This window comes from Octopus bimaculoides, chromosome 5 (genome assembly GCF_046866305.1).
Source record: "Octopus bimaculoides isolate indiv1 chromosome 5, ASM4686630v1, whole genome shotgun sequence".
NCBI lineage: Eukaryota > Metazoa > Mollusca > Cephalopoda > Octopoda > Octopodidae > Octopus > Octopus bimaculoides.
The window spans coordinates 105,158,253-105,177,462 of NC_142932.1; the positions used below are offsets into that span (position 1 = coordinate 105,158,253).

General features: G+C 36.0%; 1 protein-coding gene across 23 annotated transcripts in view; it reads left to right on the top strand.

The window, feature by feature from the left end:
• Positions 1–19,210, top strand: part of LOC106870742 (arf-GAP with Rho-GAP domain, ANK repeat and PH domain-containing protein 2) — a 285,612-nt gene that overhangs the window by 218,702 nt on the left and 47,700 nt on the right. For all 23 annotated transcript variants that reach the window (XM_089352850.1, XM_089352854.1, XM_089352845.1 and 20 more), the window contains 13 exons: positions 461–514; positions 1,202–1,285; positions 1,467–1,573; positions 2,792–2,876; positions 4,444–4,504; positions 5,688–5,741; positions 6,768–6,841; positions 9,261–9,443; positions 10,373–10,441; positions 11,341–11,377; positions 12,329–12,369; positions 15,317–15,344; positions 16,618–16,652. In XM_089352850.1, the coding sequence (XP_089208976.1) occupies positions 461–514; positions 1,202–1,285; positions 1,467–1,573; positions 2,792–2,876; positions 4,444–4,504; positions 5,688–5,741; positions 6,768–6,841; positions 9,261–9,443; positions 10,373–10,441; positions 11,341–11,377; positions 12,329–12,369; positions 15,317–15,344; positions 16,618–16,652 (912 nt within the window). The remainder of the gene's footprint in view (positions 1–460; positions 515–1,201; positions 1,286–1,466; positions 1,574–2,791; positions 2,877–4,443; positions 4,505–5,687; positions 5,742–6,767; positions 6,842–9,260; positions 9,444–10,372; positions 10,442–11,340; positions 11,378–12,328; positions 12,370–15,316; positions 15,345–16,617; positions 16,653–19,210) is intronic.

Sequence of the window (19,210 nt, forward strand, 5' to 3'; positions counted from 1 at the left end):
CTTTGCCATGTAGATTATCCTGTCAAATGGTTTCTCTTTTCACATTGTTTTGAATTAATAATGTATGATCTTGTAGCTTTGAGATTTTGATGATGTGATGTTGTAGCTTTAGAATGACATTTTAGGGTAGATGTGAGAGGCAGGATCTGGTGAGTTTCAACAAAGTGCAAGTAGAATATTTTAGCAGGCTATGGCTGGTCTAAATGCTAGAGGGTTAAAGAAAAAGTATATCCGCAGCAAATATTTGGAATAATACCATTGTACTTAAAAACTTCAAGAAATGTGGAAATGCAGAGTTGTCAGATGAAATACTGTAAACTATTCAGTTTTGGTGTTATATCTTCTTTCCTAATTTTTAGAGAAAAATATGTCTGAAATAATCCCCTAGACATTATAAAATTGATCTAAATATGTTCAGTGTTTCAAATAATTGAAAGAATTTTTCATGTTATTTCAACAGCCTCCTGCAAATGGATTTGCCGCTGGTGGAAGTATGTCTTATCCTGACAAAAAAGTAAGTTTGTTGGGGTGTTATATATAAAGAGGTTGTCAATTAAAGGTCACATTTTTTAACACACACACACACACACACACACACACACACACACACACACACACACACACACACACACACACACACACACACACACACACACACACACACACACACACACACACACACACACACACACACACACACACACACACACACACACACACACACACACACACACGCACGCATGCATGCATTACATAAATGACAGGCTTCTTTCAGTTTTCTGTCTACCAAATCAATGCACAAGGCTTTGGTTGGGCCTAGTAGAAAATGCTTGCCAAGGTGCCATGCAATAGGACTGAACCTAATACCAAATGGTTGAGAAGCATGCTTTTTAACTCCAGTCACAGTTGTTTGTTTGCTTGCTTGTTTGTATGTATGTATGTATGTATGTATGTATGTGTGTGTGTGTGTGTGTGTGTGTGTGTGTGTGTATGCATGCATGCATGTACACACACATATACACCCAAAGACACAACAACATACCTCATGTAGAGTTAAATCCTCAAATCTGTGTGAATTGTTTCTTGAATTTAACGTTTGCTAATTTCACCTTTACAATACAACACAGAAACACAAAAGATGATGTTAATTCTCAGAGAAATTCATGTTAATCAGATTCTTTGTTTTTCTTTTGTTTGACAGGGAATTATCAAGTTTGAAACTGAAAGGGCCAAAGTCTTTGTAGCACTGAAAGGCAGTATTCTATGTTATTACCACAATCAAAGGGTAGTTATTGCTTCTTTTTTGGTTTCATTTTACATAATAGAATTCATTTCAATTTTATCAATTTCTTGATACATCTTTCAAAGTAGTTTGCATTACATGTTAATAGAATGCTTCTGGAATGTGAAAACAATTGTTCTCCGAATAACAATATGTCCTACTTCTTGTTTTCATTTTGCTGCAGGATTATGAAATTGCTTCTCCAATTCATGAGATTGACATGAAATTGGCAGCAGTGAAAGAACTTGCTCGAAATAAACTTCAATTATGCACGCATTACTGCAACATAAAGTAAGTCTTCATTAAGTAACTTTAACACAGGATTCTGTTGCATGCTGGGTATTTACAATACACAACATTCTCTCATCTTGTAGTACCAACAGTGTTGTTTATGTTTCCATTTTATTTCTGTATCCTCTACATATCTTCTACATTTTCTGTAGTGTATCATTCTCTTTCTCTCTCTTTCTCGCATGTTCATTTATAATTGCTGCACAAGGTACACAAATATATTCTATGCAGTTTAACTTTTTGACTGTTGGACTCAATACTCAACACAATGAAGTGAGTGAAAAAGACATAGATAGAGAGAGAGAGAGAAAGAGAGATGAGAGAGAAAAGGGGCATGAACATCTGAATGGAATATCTTATTTACAGGATTTGTCACATTAGGTGACAGAAAAAATACTGTTTTAGATTAAATCATCATCATCGTCGTTTAACGTCCGCTTTCCATGCTAGCATGGGTTGGACGATTTGACTGAGGACTGGTGAAACCAGATGGCTACACCAGGCTCCAATCTGATTTGGCAAAGTTTCTACAGCTGGATGCCCTTCCTAACGCCAACCACTCAGAGAGTGTAGTGGGTGCTTTTACGTGCCACCGGCACGAAGGCCAGTCAGGCGGTACTGGCAACGGCCATGCTCAAAATGGTGTATTTTACATGCCACCTGCACAGGAGCCAGTCCAGCGGCACTGGCAATGATCTCACTCAAATGACTTTTCACGTACCAGGAACGTCGCGTTCCTGGTAATGATCACGCTCGAATGGTGGTGCCATCACAATTTCGCTTTCACTTGCCCCAATAAATATCATTATTCTAATCATCAGCATTGTTCCTGTTGTTGTCCTCCCCCACCCCTCCTCACTATCACCACCACATGCCACCACCACCACATCATCATCATCATCATCACACATTTGACCATTTTTCCCAGCTGTTATAGGCTGGACAGAATAAAGCGTTCTGCGAATCTTTAACCTGTATCCATTTGTTATGTCAGGCCTCCTCCATTTTGTCTCTGCCATGTTGTATTTTCCATTAGCAACTGATGATAACATGCACACTCCTTCACATCTCTCTCCCTCTCCCTGCTCTCTCTTTCTAAAATCATTACTCAAAAGAAATTTGTACCTACTGAACAGTAAGTTACCTTTGTTATCTCATGATGAGTTTAAGCAAGGAATGACTTGTAATAATATCAGCTTTTTATTATTCTTTTTCCAGCATGGTATTTGATAACCCTCAGGAAACGAAAGAATGGAAATTGGTGTTGACTAATGCAATTGACTCTGCACTAGTAGATTTACAGGTGAAAATATTTGAATTATTGTCATCCTTCACTAGGATCTTCATTCTAGTTCTCATCAGATGGGTGCAGGTGTGACTGTGTGGAAAGAAGTTAGCTTTCCAGCCACATGGATCCCCCACCCATGGACAATTACCCCTGAGGACAACAAATGAAGATTTAAAACTTCTTCATATATTGGAGAGGGGGTAGTTAACCAAGGTGGGTAATTGTCCTAGGGGGTAGTTGTCATCGGGGGGGGGGGAATTGTCCTATGGAGGGTAATTGTCCTGATACGGTCTGTCTGTCTGTCTGCCTGCCTCTGTGTGTGTGTGTGTTTTCCTTGCCTTGCCTAGCTAATATAGGTTCAGTCCCACTGTGTGGCTTCTTGGCCAAGTGTCTTCTACTATAGCCTTGGGCTGACCAAAGCCTTGTGAGTAGATTTGGTTGATGGAAACTGAAAGAAACCCAACATATATATTTATATAAATATATATCTGTGTGTGTGTGTCTTTGTGTATATGTTTGTCCTCCACCATCACTTGACAATCGGTATTGATGTGTTTACATCCCAAGTTTGTCTTCTGTCTTATTTCTCAGTTTTTCAGAGGCTTAATTTGGGGTTTTAACTCTTATTTCTAATGAGTCTGACATACATATGAATGCCCTGATGCTTAACACTAATTTTAAAATTTTATAGCTATTTAACACTATTAAATACTTGTTAACCCTCTATATTGTTGTTACTAATATTATCGATTACTTATATTTATCGTAGATGATATTAGCAATAACAATATCTTTATGAACATAGATATTTCATTCATTTTATATATATATATATATATATATATATATATATCAGTACGAAGCAAATAATTCCCGAAAAAATAATTTGCGAAGATATCATTGACTCAATTATTATCTAGTGTAACAATTTAAAAATGATAATAACAGAATCAATAATAGAAGCAATTGCAGGTCCCAAAAAGCATTAAATAACTGAAGGATTAAAATTGATCAAAGGACATACTAAGTATGTCTACCTGCTGGAAATAACAGTCAAAACTCTTATTTCCTGCAGGTAGACATAGTTACTATGTCCTTTGATTAATTTTAATCCTTCAACTAATATATATATATGTTTGTGTGTGTACTTGCGTTAAGAAAGGGATGTGGGTTTGGGTTTGTGTCCCACGCATATGGGAAAGCTTACATTTTTCTGTTGAGGGCTTATATGCCGCATTATCACGTGATTGCTATAAGATTTAAGCTTATAAAAAAATACCATTATTATTATTATTTACAGAATGTGTGTGTGTATATATATGTTTATGCATGTGTGTGTGTGTGTGTGTGTGTGCGTGTGTATATATATATGTTTATGCATGTGTGTGTGTGTGTGTATGTATGTATATATATATATATATATATATATATATATATATATATATATATATATATATATATATATATATATAATTACCTATACCTGCCTGCTTGCAAATGACTGTCTGGATTGTGCTGTAGATAGAATCTAATTCTTTGGCATGCATGTATTTATTTTGGTATATATATGTTCGAATTTCAGATTGCAAGGAAAATCTGGGAGAACAATAGCAACAAACATTGTGCTGACTGTGGAATGGAAGGTAAGACAAATCATATTCCTGATTTCAAAACCCATTGGAAAGAGAAAAGTTATTTTCTTTGTTTTTATTAATTTAGATAAAGATCTGTTAGTTTTGTGGTAAAACAGTCAATTTTTTGCTATTAATTAGAAGGTAATGTTCTAGTGCTTCAGCTCTCTACCACTATTTTTTCACTGTTCATAAACTCATTTAAAGCCATTTTATGTCACTTGCATTATTGATAATAATCCTGGAAAAAAGCATGGGCCTTATGCCTTCATATTGCCCTTGTTCTGAAATAAAAATGCCCCTGTACTTTGTTTCAAAGCGAGCAATGTTTTCTGGTTTAACTTCTAGTGATTATCAGGATCATTTAACATTTTAACTGCCACAACCTGTTACTGGAACTCAGTAGTGGAGCCACCATGTATTTTTGATTACACTGTTAGCTGTTTAATTACAAGGAAATGTAATATTTTTGCATTTTCACAATATTTCATAATTAAACTTTGATATTTAGCACTTGTGTTATGTAAATAGCCTTGAAATAATTTCAAAGAGACAGAATAAAATATTTTCTCAAATTATGAAAATACACCTCTGTGATGCTTATGGTGGTTGTGTGAAGTTTGTGATGAACCATCAGTGGTACATATGGTAGCTAATGTGTTAATTAATGTCTGTGTTCCATGCTGGAATGGGTCAGATGGCTTGACAGGATCTGTTGGGCCCATGGACTGCACGAGGCTCCAGTATTTGATTGGATGCCCTTCTTATCACTATCCACTTTACAGCATTTACTGGATACTTTTTCAGTTCTACATGTGCTAATGAGGTCATCATGCAGTTTGAAAGAGTATAAACTGGGGCAACGTCATGCTGGGAGATGAGGGACAAAAGATGGGTAAATGTATGGGAGAGAGCTGCATCATGGTGCATCAGTTTACACTAGTGTACACAAACATGCATATACACACATGCACACATGTGCAGGTGATGTTCTTCTACACATACTCGTGCCAAACTGGATGCATAAAGGCTACAATAAAAAAAAACATTTGTCCAAGCTTTTCATTGGGATCAAACCCAGAACCACAAAATTATGAACTGAACTTCTTAAACACATGAATATGCTTGAATTTATTTAAATAAGGAACAACTCAAACCTCTGAATTATTCTAACAATGATTTCACTTTGCTTCAGAACCAACTTGGGCTGCTATAGACCTAGGCATGGTGTTTTGTTTGAAATGTTCAGGTGAGATTTTGTTAATTATAAGTTTTTAATAAGATTGTTAATTTCATCATCATTGCCATTGTTACTATCATTGTTATATGAAGACAATATCAAAATGGGGCTTCTAAGTAGACCTTGTAGAAACAGCTTGCATATCTCCTGTAAATCTTGTGGGACTATGTTGTAAGATTAATTGAATAATGCAGTCTCTCTCTCTCTCTCTCTCTCTCTCTCTCTCTCTCTCTATATATATATATATATATATATATATATATATATATATTATATTATATATCATCATTTAACATGTCTTCTATGTTGGCATGGGTAGGACAGATTGACTGGAGCTGGCAAGCCAAAGGATTGCACCAAACTCTGCTGTCTGTTTTGGCATGGTTGGTTTGGTTGGGCACAGGAGGGGTGCCTGGTGATGAAATGACTAATTTTAATGTAATGGTTTAAGATTAAAGTCAATGTTAGACAAGTGCAACTACAATCTTCTATTTTAATTTGAATAAGAAACATTTGTGTAGTGCCAATTACTGTCTTAATAAATTCTTCCAAATTTAATACAGAGCCACAGATTCGAGGAAGAATGAAACTAGTCTGACACTTAATTTTATCAGTCTCCAAAAAGACAAAAAGCAAAGTTAGCCTTGGTAGGATTTGAACTCAGAATGTAAAGAGCTGGAACAAATTCTGTGAAGCATTTTATCTTCAACCATTTCTTGATTATTTTAAAAATTGATCTAAATTCGTGGATAGTTTACTTCCTCAGAAATATGATTACAAAAGGGCTAAATCTATGTTGCTATATCTGAATATTAGTGTGCAGATTTTACTAGTTTGGTGGAAGAAGTGACGATGTTATATTCAATATTTCAAACATAGTAGTGTATAGTGCACCCGAGTACTATACATAATAATTTCATTATTATAACACATTAACTCTTCTTGTTTTCCTTTCTCTTTTTTGTGTTACTGCTCCTTTGAGTTTCAAGTTGGTTTGAGAATATTTTATATCTTCTTTTGTGTTATTTTCTTCAGGAATTCATCGAGATTTTAATATAGTGAAGTCAATGACTTTGGATGTTAAAGTATGGACTACATCACTAATAGAAGTAAGTTGTATTTGTATTCATTAATAGAATTTGCTTAAGAGTTCTTCATGTTTGATAATTATAAACTTGCTTCTTGTATGCATGTATACGTGTCTGTACACACATACATTCTCTCTCTCAGTGTGTGTGTGTGTGTGTCTCTTTCTCTCTCTCTCTCTCTCAGTCTCTCTCTCTCTCTCTCAGTCTCTCTCTCTCTCTCAGTCTCTCTCTCTCTCTCTCAGTCTCTCTTTCTCTCTCAGTCTCTCTCTCTCTCTCTGTCTCTCTCTCTCTCTCTCTCAGTCTCTCTCTCTCAGTCTCTCTCTCTCTCAGTCTCTCTCTCTCTCTCTCAGTCTCTCTCTCTCTCTCAGTCTCTCTCTTTCTCTCTCAGTCTCTCTCTCTCTCAGTCTCTCTCTCTCTGTCTCTCTCTCTCTCTCAGTCTCTCTCTCTCTCTCTCTCTCTCAGTCTCTCTCTCTCAGTTTCTCTCTCTCTCTCAGTTTCTCTCTCTCTCTCAGTTTCTCTCTCTCTCTCAGTCTCTCTGTCTCTCTGTCTCTCTCTTTCTCTCTCAATCTCTCTCTCTCTCTCTCTCAGTCTCTCTCTCTCTGTCTCAGTCTCTCTCTCTCTCAGTTTCTCTCTCTCTCTCAGTCTCTCTCTCCCTTCCCCCTCTCTCTATAATCAGGTGCCCAAAGGGAAATAACGTTGTCTTGCTTGGGAGTAAAAACTATGATTGTAACAGTGTATATTCATGGTCAATTGCCCTGTATCTAAATTTTAAAATCATTGTCCTTCAGTTTTATAAAAGGGATTTGATCAATTTAATTATTTCATTTGATAATCAAATAATTAGCTATTTTAGAGGTTAAAAATGATAATTTTTTTATGGTTTATTTCTACCATTCAACAGAAAACAACTTTTAATTAGGCAAAAATTATATTTTAAAATCGCTTAGTGGTCTCGGGTATTACAAGGGAGATAATCATTTCTTCATAATATTTGGCGGGATTAGCAATTTGAAATTAAGGAACTATAAGTAATATGATGCATAGAATTTACGTTTAAAAAATTTTTTTGCTTACTTATTACAAAGTTTTTAAAATTAAAAAGAAATTTTGAATATCCAATGCCTATTAAGAATTTAGTGTTCGTTAAAAAATTAACCTTTTTGTTGTTGACCTGCTTAACTCTACTCTACCTTTAGTTGCATGAAAATAATACTTATGAAACCCATCATATTGAAGTTCCTATGGTTAATCTTTAGTAAGATATCATTACTGCGATATCAATACCAATACAAGATTTTGGTTGGTAAACCTTATTTAACTGTTTTAACTAAAACCTTCTTTTAAATGTTGAGTTTCAATAATAGAATAAATTTATTTTAAGTTCTTTCCTACATGTCTAAATGTCTGTTATTAATCCTTTAACTGTGAGTCTGGTATTTAACATTGCGGGTTATTCCAGTAATGCTAAAATATCTACAAAAACAAAATAAAAAACATGGCATTTCCTGCAAGTCATGTTGCCTCAGTGAGGTTGATAGATCATCATCATCATCATCATCATCATCATCATCATTTAATGTCCGTTGTCCATGAAGACATGGGTTGAATGGTTTGACCAGGACTGATAAGCTGAGGGTCTGCACCAGACTCCCATCTGATTAGGTATGGTTTCAACGGCTGGATGCCCTTCCTAACACCAACCACTCTGAGAGTATAATGGGTGTTTTTACGTGCCACTGGTATGATAATATTCTACAAAAGATGGAATGGTATATAAAACTACTTTCTAATTTCATGGATAATAAAATTTTGAATGGATATATCTGATTTCTACAGTAAAAGAGTTATCAAAATCATAAATTTTCAGACTGTGAACTTCGTGCTTAGAGATTTTATGCATCTACCTGTGTGCAGGCATGGTTGTGTGGTAAGAAATTTGCTTCTGAACCACATGATTCTATGTGCCCCTTAGGCAATTCTTTACTACTATAGGTTTGGGCTGACCAAATCCTTGTGAGAGGATTTGGTAGATGGTAAATAAAACAAGCCCATCATATATATATATATATATATATATATATATATATATATATATATATATTTTTTTTTTTTTTGTGTGTGTCTTTTTGCCTGAGTTTGTCCCCCACCACTGCTTGATTGCTGGTGTTAATGTGTTAACTTCTCCACTCCATAACTTAGTGGTCTGGCAAAAGAGACTGATAAAATAAGTTCCTGGCTTTAAAAAAGTAAGTACTAGGGTTGATTCATTTGACTAAAAATTCTTCATACCAGTGCCCCAGTATGGCCACAGTCTTATGACTGAAACAAGTGAAAGATAAAAGATATGCTATGCTTTGACTGGTAAGAGCTGAAAAATAATCAGAAGATACAAAATATATCATCGTAATTTTAATTTCATTTTCTTTTTGAAACTTTGCAGTTACTTCTTAGAATTGGCAACGAGAATGCAAATAACTTTTGGGAATTTAATAAAAATCCAGACTTTGTCATTGACTGGGACACGAATGAAGCAGAACGTAAGCTGTTTATTGAAAACAAGTACAAGAACAAAGCTTTTGTCAACTATTATCATTGTTATAAAAACCATGAAGAGCTAAATGAGGTAAGTGCAATTGTTTATTTGTTTTTTGTCTTATATTTATTAACTGAATTGCTGGCATGGGTTATACGGTTTAGCTGGAAATGGTAAGTTAGAAAGCTGTACCAGGTGCCAGTGTGATTTTGGCTTGGTTTTTACAGCTTCATGTCCTTCCTAATGCCAACCACTCCAATAGTGTAGTGGGTGCTTTTGTGTATCATCAGTACAGGTGCTATTACATGTCACTGGCATGGATGCTGTTAGGTGTCACTGGCTCAGGTGCAGTTACATGTCACCAGCTCAGGTGCTGTGATGTGTCACTGGTACGGGTGCTGTGATGTGTCACCGGCACGGGTGCTGTTACATGTCACCGGCACGGGTGCTGTGATGTGTCACCGGCATGGGTGCTGTGATGTGTCACCGGCATGGGTGCTGTGATGTGTCACCGGCACGGATGCTGTGATGTGTCACCAGCACGGATGCTGTTACGTGTCACCGGCTCAAGTGCTGTTACATGTCACCGGCACGGGTGCTGTGATGTGTCACCAGCACGGATGTTGTTACGTGTCACTGGCATGGGTACTTAAAAAAAAATATATATATATATAACTAAACAAAACAAACAATGGGTGTGTTGCTTGCCATTTTGAAGACTGCTTCATTAGGATTGATCTGGAATTTAACAGCAGCAACTATCACAAGCTTGTCTGATTTCCATAGATGCAATAAAAACCGACTTTGGTACCTTGGGCAAGTATCTTGTACTATGGCCTTGGGCTGACCGAAGCATTGCAATTGGAAACTGAAAGTCTGTCATGTGCACATGTGTGTATTATAACACTCATGTCTCCAATAACAGAACTATTATAGGATGATATGATAATAATGATGAATAAATGATTATTATGTATGTGTGTATACATTTATTTGAAATCTCATTTCATCTATTATAGGCCCTCCTAAAAGCTGCACAGGACGATGATATACTGAAGACAATGAGAATTCTGTATTCAGGAGCAGATGTAAGTAGAAACTGTCCTGTGTTTGACCGTTGTTGCAAGATAGAGTTTGTTAGTAGTTTATAAACATACACTTATGCTTTCGAAACTATACACTTTGCAGTAATTAGTGCAAGTAAACTAATTGAAATGTCAGTGCATTTTGAAATGTGAAGAGAAATCTGAAGCTCTGATATTAGTTCTAGAAATGTTTGTCCACTGCACAAATATTTCTAGGAAAACTACTTCCAGTATTTAGGAGGTGTACTTGTCAGGCAAGTATTTAGATCTGAGACTTTGATTTCATCATGTATGCCACATGTTAGCCTTTTAGAAACATGCAAAAACTTTTAACTTCATTTAAATATTTATTGTTTGTATATGCAGTTTCTAAAGTTCTTTGTTAGTCTACATAGTCCTTGAAATGTCTGTAATGTGGTAATATTCTAGAGCTAGGGCTATGTTCTTTTGGATAGTTCTAGAAGTCATAGCATCTCTGGCTGGTTCTACACATGATGGAGTTTTTGACTGCTTCTAGATTTGGCTGATCATAATTGTTCCTAGAGATGTCAGTCTCTGACTGATTTTAGAAATGACAGATCTCTGGGTGGTACTTTAGGCTATAATATCTCAGGTTAGCTTTACAGATGACTGCATGTATGGTTAATTCTGGACACGTCATCTTTGACCAGTTCTAGAAACAACAGCATCTCGCCATTTCTAGAAACAACAACATTTTTGGTCAATATTAGTGATAGCTTCTCCTGTCTCTTCAAGGAATGATTGCATCTCTGAACAATTCTGACTTGACAGTTTATCTCTTCAGTTCTAGTCATGTTGACAGATATCTGCTAGTTTTTAAAACTTGATTTTATTTTTTTGTACATGAATATATTATTGAATTTTTTCTTTTTTTTTTTCAGATAAATTATTATTCACCTAACAACCCTAACATGACAGGTAATACAATTAGTTTTTGTGCGCATGTGTGTGTGTGTTTCTTGCTTTAATCCTTTAGCATTTAATCCAGCCATATCCATAATGAACATTCTACTTGTTTTATGTTAAAGCTGACCAGATCCAACATCTGTGGTGTTGGCATGACATGAAGAGAGAGAGAGGTGGGGGGGGAGGCGAATTTGTCCTCTCAGTCATATAAGGTGTAACATATCTCAGTGTTTACACACATAGACTCTATATCTTGATCATCTTAAAGTCTAAAACAGGCATGGGCAACCTTTATCAAAAGGTAAGCTGCATGAGATATGGCTTATCATCAGTTTGTCCACACTACAAAAGAATTCAAAGTTATTTTTCATTAGACATACCATTCATTAGACATACCATTAGACATACCATGGGCCATAGTTTGCTCATGACTGGTTAAAAAGTACTAGTAAAGACATCACCTTACTGAGCTTGTCTAATAAAACAGAGAAACATGCCCAGACTTATTACTGAATACCAAAGATCAGGCTTATTCATCATTGCATACACGTATAATTTTTAATTTATTTAAATTATAGAGTCATCTCCCTTACCATTCTTGACCAGAATTGAACATTATACTAATGTTTTTTGTCCTCACAAGTACAGATTGTAATTATATTTTTTGGTTCGTTACAATTGTTGCATATTTTATCACCCATTTAGTCATCGATTATGTTTGAACTGATTAATATTCCAACTATAATCAAAATTGCTGTTATACGCTTTCTAAAGATAAGCTCCCCCCACTCTCACATATGTTACCCCTTTTTCTCTTTACTTTTTGTCTTCAGTCATAGAATTTGCTTTTAATGTTTCCTTGCATGTTTTATAAACAGAATATGTTGATATCTTGAGTGTTTCTATAATGGAATGAATATATTTTTCAACTCTGATTTACACAACTTCTCTGCATTATTCCAGCTTACCAACTTGCTAAATCTTCTGGACAGAGACTACAAATAGTAAGTATTTCTGAGTTTGCAATTAAGCCCTTTGATACCAACCCACCTGATACTACCCCTGATCCTCTTGATACAATCTATGTATTTTAAAGTGATGTAAATTAAAATCTTCCCTCGATATTGGTTTCAAATTTTGGTACAAGGCCAGCAAGTTCAGGGGCGACGGTGGTGGGGAGTGGGTAGGTCAATTATATCAACCTCAGTGCTCAGCTGGTACTCATCTTATCAACCCAGAAATGATGAAAGGCAAATATGACCTCAGTGGAATTTGAACTCATAACATAGAGACAGATGAAATGCCACTAAGCATTTTGCCTGGCATGTTAACAATTCTGCAAGCTCACTGCCTTAATAATAATAATAATAATAATAATAATAATAATGTTGGTGATATACCGTGCTTATGTAGACCTGTCAAGCCAAGTGAGATCATAGTCGTGGCCGAAGCCAGTGTCATGTCAATGGCACGTAAAAAGCACCCACTACATTATGCAGAGACATACAATGACAGCAAACACATGAAAATGACCAAAGGCAAGCTGTTGCGCACAGGGCCAATGAGTCACAAGAGACAAGGGGAAAATGGTTAGAACAATTACGTCAACAAAATGCAATCTGCAGGAAAGAGAAAGACAATTAAAGGATACAAGACAAAGAAAAACTGCCAGAGTTGCCTATGAGACAATAGGTCAGTGAGGGATGAGACAAAGAAAAAAACCAGGAGCAAACAGTTGCTTGCAAGACTTCGCCAATCTTCAGAGGAAAGACGTAAGCATTTTGATCAAGATAGTCTGAATATGTTTGACAAAGGAGTTGCACCTTTTAAGGAGACTTGGAAAAGATCAGCTTTCAACTATGACCCAAAACATGATTATTCTACAGAGAAATTGATTGATATTGGAGTAATGTCAAAAGAGTGCAGTTTTCTTAAAAGAAAGAAATGAGAAAGAGAAAACACGAGTATGTGCTGTGATGCAGGGACGGTTATTTTACTGACGTTTGGTAAACCCACAGATACTTTGAAGGCATTGCTTTTGGGAAACACACCAAGGAGCATGCATTTCTTGAAAAACATTAGAGATTATAATTCTGCTTTCCAAATGACCTCCTTTGGTAGCAATATTATAATTAAGGACATAAGCGGCAACAATAAATCTATGGGAGGAGTTACATTAGTTTTGTCAGGAGACTTCAGACAGACATTACCAGTCATTCTGAGAGGAACAAGATCTGATGAAATGAAAGCATGCATTAAGTCTTCACACCTATGGAATGAAGTACAGAAATTCTCCTTCAATGCTAACGTGTGAGCTTTATTACGTGGGAACCAATGTGCAGAACAGAATTATTATTATTATTGTGTGAAAGAGCAGTGTATGCCATCGAAGTGACACTGGGGTACAAATATACGAAGCCCAATATATGCATCATGACTACCTGTCTGAGAAGGGTACACCAGGCACATGCATCACAACCATATGTGCACAACATGATGATCGCATATGAAGATAAATAGCGCATGACTTTGCAGGTGGGACCCAGTTAGAATTTTCTTCAGGTCGAGTAGCCCATCTCACTCAAAAGGTCCCTAAATAAGAGTTGTTTAAAGATGTTGAACAAAACACCCATGTTTCCAAAGGTGAATTATCCAAACCCTCCAAAATTCCTTTCAACACATGGCCATGACGCTCCCCTATTACCATGACGCTCCCCCATTGGCCATGACATTCCCCTATTATTATTATTATTATTACGATCATGTAATTCATAGACAAGTCAGTATTTGTTTTTTGGAGTTAATAATGTTGTTTATGAATGTTGCAGTAAACATGAATAAGGTCATTGACCTTCCAGAAACACTCTTAAATATTAGTGATAGTATAGTTAAACAGCTGAATTTGAGTAAACTAGTGATGTTGTGTTGGTGAAATAATTTTACCATCTTCATCGTGGAATACATTTTAACAGTGAAATGGTTTAGACAATGGAATAATTATTATTCCTTGAGAATGAGCATTCTTAAGAAAAGTTAAGTGGTGCCAAAGGAAATGTAAACTGGGATTAGAGGGAAGGTGGGAGGGAAAGAGAGAGAAAAGAGAAGGATGGGATGAGGTTTAGTAGAAGAGGTGCGCATGGTCAGATTCAGAAGAAAATAAGAATATCAATAGATATGAAAACTGTTGAGAAAGAAGAGGAGGGAAACATTATTCAGGTATTCACTCTAACACACACACACACACACACACACACACACACACACACTGAGATATAAATACAAGGAGGCATACCTGTGTCTATAAACAAACAATGCAGACAAAATTATACAAGTGTCTTCACACACACGTAATAGCCCTCTCTACCCATCACACGTATACATTTTGATATATACATGCACACCTACCTGCAAACTCATACACACACATATATGCACTATATGCGCATACATACACGTACCTATGTATATGCATACGTTCACACATATTTACATGTTTATGCACACTTATCTGCATACACAAGCATACATACATGCACACAGAGATGCATACACCCACAAATGCATGTATAGCTACAAACAACAAAACTGCTGTGAGGTCATTTGATATGCTAGAAACTGCAGTTTAATCTCTCATTGTACTTGTCACCGTCCTGGATTGTCATGGCTGGAATATCTCTTGATTTGAGATTACTTGATGAGGTCTTAATCAGCTAAGCACATCTTTTTCACTTGTCATTTCTCCTCTCTCTCTTTCTTGATAGCATAAAATATATTCCACTAAACTATTAGAGATGATTGTTTCTTTCTATATTTTGTTATAATTTAATTCTTTTTATAAACAATTTTGGCTGATCAACACTTAACTATGTTTGTTTCCATTTAACCTGTTGTATATTGAATCAAGTTAACTTTGATTCCATTTCTGAATGTTCATTTTTTTTCTGTTTGCAGGAATTTCTTCTTCAGAACCAGTGTGAAAGTAAGTTATTTACAAATGAAATATTTGTGTGTATATGCATATATAGTGGTTCATTGGCTCCATACTTGGCTTTTGAGCAAATATCTGATGGGATCATCATCATCATCATCATCATCATCATCAGTAAACGTCCGTCTTCCATGCTAGCATGGGTTGGACGATTTGACTGAGGACTGGTGAACCGAATGGCTGCACCAGGCTCCAATCTGATCTGGCAGAGTTTCTACAGCTGGATGCCTCTCCTAACGCCAACCACTCTGAGAGTGTAGTGGGTACTTTTACGTGCCACCGGCACGAGGGCCAGTCCGGCGGTACTGGCAACGGCCACGCTCAAATGGTGTTTTTTACGTGCCACCTACACAGGAGTCAGTCCAGCAGCACTGGCAACGACCTCGCTCAAATATATATATATATATACATATATATATATATAATACAGACAAGATAGTAATATTTCGAACGCAGTATAGCCATGAAAACAGCAGAAAGATTGGATATTTTACCCATACATGATGGAAAATGTTGTCAGCAGACAACTTTTTCCATCATATAAGGGCAAAATACCCAATCTTTCTGCTGTTTTCCTGGAATACGATCATTGACACCTCCCACTGATGAGGTCCAATAGACTAAAATCATGTGATATGAATTACAGCTCCCCCATAACAGATGCTTCCTGTCGGCTATGATTTGTGTGTGTGCTTTTATGCACCAAGTTCCTGTATGAGAAGGTCTCTCGAGGCTAATAATGCCGTATTCAATGTTCTAATAACACATCCTTGTTAAGTTAGAGATAAAGATATATTCAGATATATCCATCATAACATAATCAAGTTTGATAACAGTATCAAAATAGCACTTGCTACAAATGCGTAGAGTATGTGTACATGCACATACATCACCCAATGTGACAAAGATCAGAGGCAGTTGGTGAGTGCCAAAGCATCAAGATTTAGCATGTTTTCAAGCTGCACCAGTCACAAGAACATGATGGTAATGATGCATAATCCTATCACTTAATTTAGCCTTGGTATTTTGTGTGAAGTTTTGTGAAATTTGCATAATTTGTCTTTAAAATAATTTCATTCTTCAGAAATATTTTTAAAGCGAAATATTTATTGAGAGTAAAGCAGCAGTTAAAATTGCAAAACAAACATATTTAGTAGTTAATTTGGGACAAGTAATAAACTAAGTTTCATCGTCAGTGTTTTTATTTGTTTCAAATTCTAATTTTTTTTAAAATCTTTTTTTTTTTTTTTCAAACTTTTTTCAGGAAAGATGAGTTCACAACAGGAATCAGGCGATGAGGTAAACACTTTTAAATATATATATATGTATGTTCTTTATTTATGATTGCTCATTGAAACTAATTAGGTTTATAGAGAAAGATAACTAAAGAAACTATTCAACAGTAATAGACACTGTTAAATTTCATATAAGACAGAATTTCTGAAACAACACTGCTGCTGCCACCACCACCACCACCACCACCACCATAACAACAACAACAACGACTACTACCACTACTATTACTACTACTACTTTGTGTAGTAAAAGAGTAAAGAGTACTGTATTTTCTGGCATATAACTGGTATATAGTATAAAATATGTAGTGTAAACATGGAAACAACATCACCTCTTTTTCAGATCCTGATGCATTTCACATGGAATGTTTGGCTCTCCAAAGTTATCTTGACCTACAAACTATGTTTTGGGCTGTAAATTCTGGTTTGAAAAATTCAGTTTGTATACCAAAAAATACTGTAATTGAATTTTTTATATTACTGGAAAGATAATGTTTCTTTAGAGGAGTTGAATATATAAAAAGATTATACACCAATTTGATGATGAAAAACTTGTTTGACAATACTTCTTTTGACGGCTATTGACCACTCTGCCTGATAGTTGCTTTTGCGCTGTAGGTAGGCAAGAAGGATTTTTATATTGAGGATATTTGAGAATGTGGCTGTCTTCAATAGGCTGCATAGTTAGGTTTCCAAGTGAGCATATCCCAATAGGCTTCAAAGAAATTGTCAGTGGGGTGGGTATTTATATTGCCAAATTTGCATATGAAATAAAGAAACAAAATATGTCTTGCCTTTGACCTTCTTTTAGTATAATTTGAATCATTCATTATTTTAATTTGAGATATAATATATATATATATATATATATATATATATATATATATATATATATATATATATATATATACACATATATACATATACACAGTAATTATTTGGACTCGGGTATATGTCTAGTAGTATATCAGTCAAAGCATATTCACTCTTTAGGCTACCTGATGTCAGGTATAGTTTTCACTGGATCTATGTCAGTGTACTCACATACTACAAGCGAATACAACATGCCAAGTGGAATTCAGTATATGTAACAGGATATCTTTTTACACCAAACACCTGAGGTAATACAGACTGCATTGATTGATGCAACACAACTAGATGCGCAATACCCATAAGAGACAGCTGCAAGACGAGTCAAAATGATTGTCGTGTTCAATAAAAATTCATACCAAATCCATTTTTCATTTCCCTCATCAATTATATATATATATATATATATATATATATACCGGTGTAAGCACATAAATGTGAAACAAGGTGGAAAAAAGAGTACTCAAATACCAGAGGTAGAGTAATATGCTTTATTTAAAAGCAGCAGAAATATAACAAAAGCTGTTACTCAGAGTTTCACGTTCCCGTTCATCGGACAGTTTTTCTGCTGCTTTTAAATAAAGTATATATATATACATATATTATGTCATATCATCATCATTTAATGTCTACTTTCCATGCAATAAATGTGTACAGGCATGGCTGTGTTGTTCGGAAGCTCATTTTGTGACCTTGTAGTTTCAGGTTCAGTCCCACCTTGTGGCATCTTCAGCAAGTGCCCTCTATTATTTCCCTGGCCGACCAGTGCCTTTTGAGTCAATTTGACAAACGGAAACTGTGGGAGCCTGGTGTATGAACACACACACACGCACACGCGCACGCACGCACACACACACACACACACACACACACGCACACGCACGCACACACACACACACACACACACACACACACGTGTTTGTCTTCATCACTGCTTGAGAACCAGGGTTGATTTGTTTTACCAATTCCTGCGAGGCAGTGCCCCAGCATGGCTGCAGTCCAGTAGCTGAAACATGTAAAAGATGCAAGATAAATATTTCCAATTCTTAGAAAAAAAATTATATATTGGTTTCAAATTTTGGCACAAGGCCAGCAATTGGGGGTAAATCAGTTATGTTAACCCCTTATTTTATTTATCATGAAAGGATGAAAGGCAGAATCAGCCTTGGTGGGATTTGAACTCAAAACATAATGACAGACAGAATGCCGTTGGAAGAATTGATAGTACCCTGGGCTTAGCAGCATGTCATCTGCCTTTATGTTCTGAATTCAAATTCTGCAGTGGTTGACTTTGCCTGTCTTCCTTCTTGCGTTGATAAAATAAGTACCAGTTGAATACTGGGGTTGATGTAATTGGCTTACCCAACTCCCCACAAAGTTGGCCAGCCTTGTGCCAAAATTTGAAACCAAATATGTATGGTCAATAGTAAAATGTAACATTTTATGTTAGTCATTTAACTGTTTAGTATTCAGGTTACTTTGTCAAATGTAATGCATATTTATTCACATTGTTTTGAATTAATCAGGCGTAGGAGTGGCTGTGTGGTAAGTAGCTTGCTTACGAACCACATGGTTCTGGGTTCAGTCTCACTGCGTGGCACCTTGGGCAAGTGTCTTCTACTATAATCTCGGGCCGACCAAAGCCTTGTGAGTGGATTTGGTAGACCGAAACTGAAAGAAGCCCATCGTATA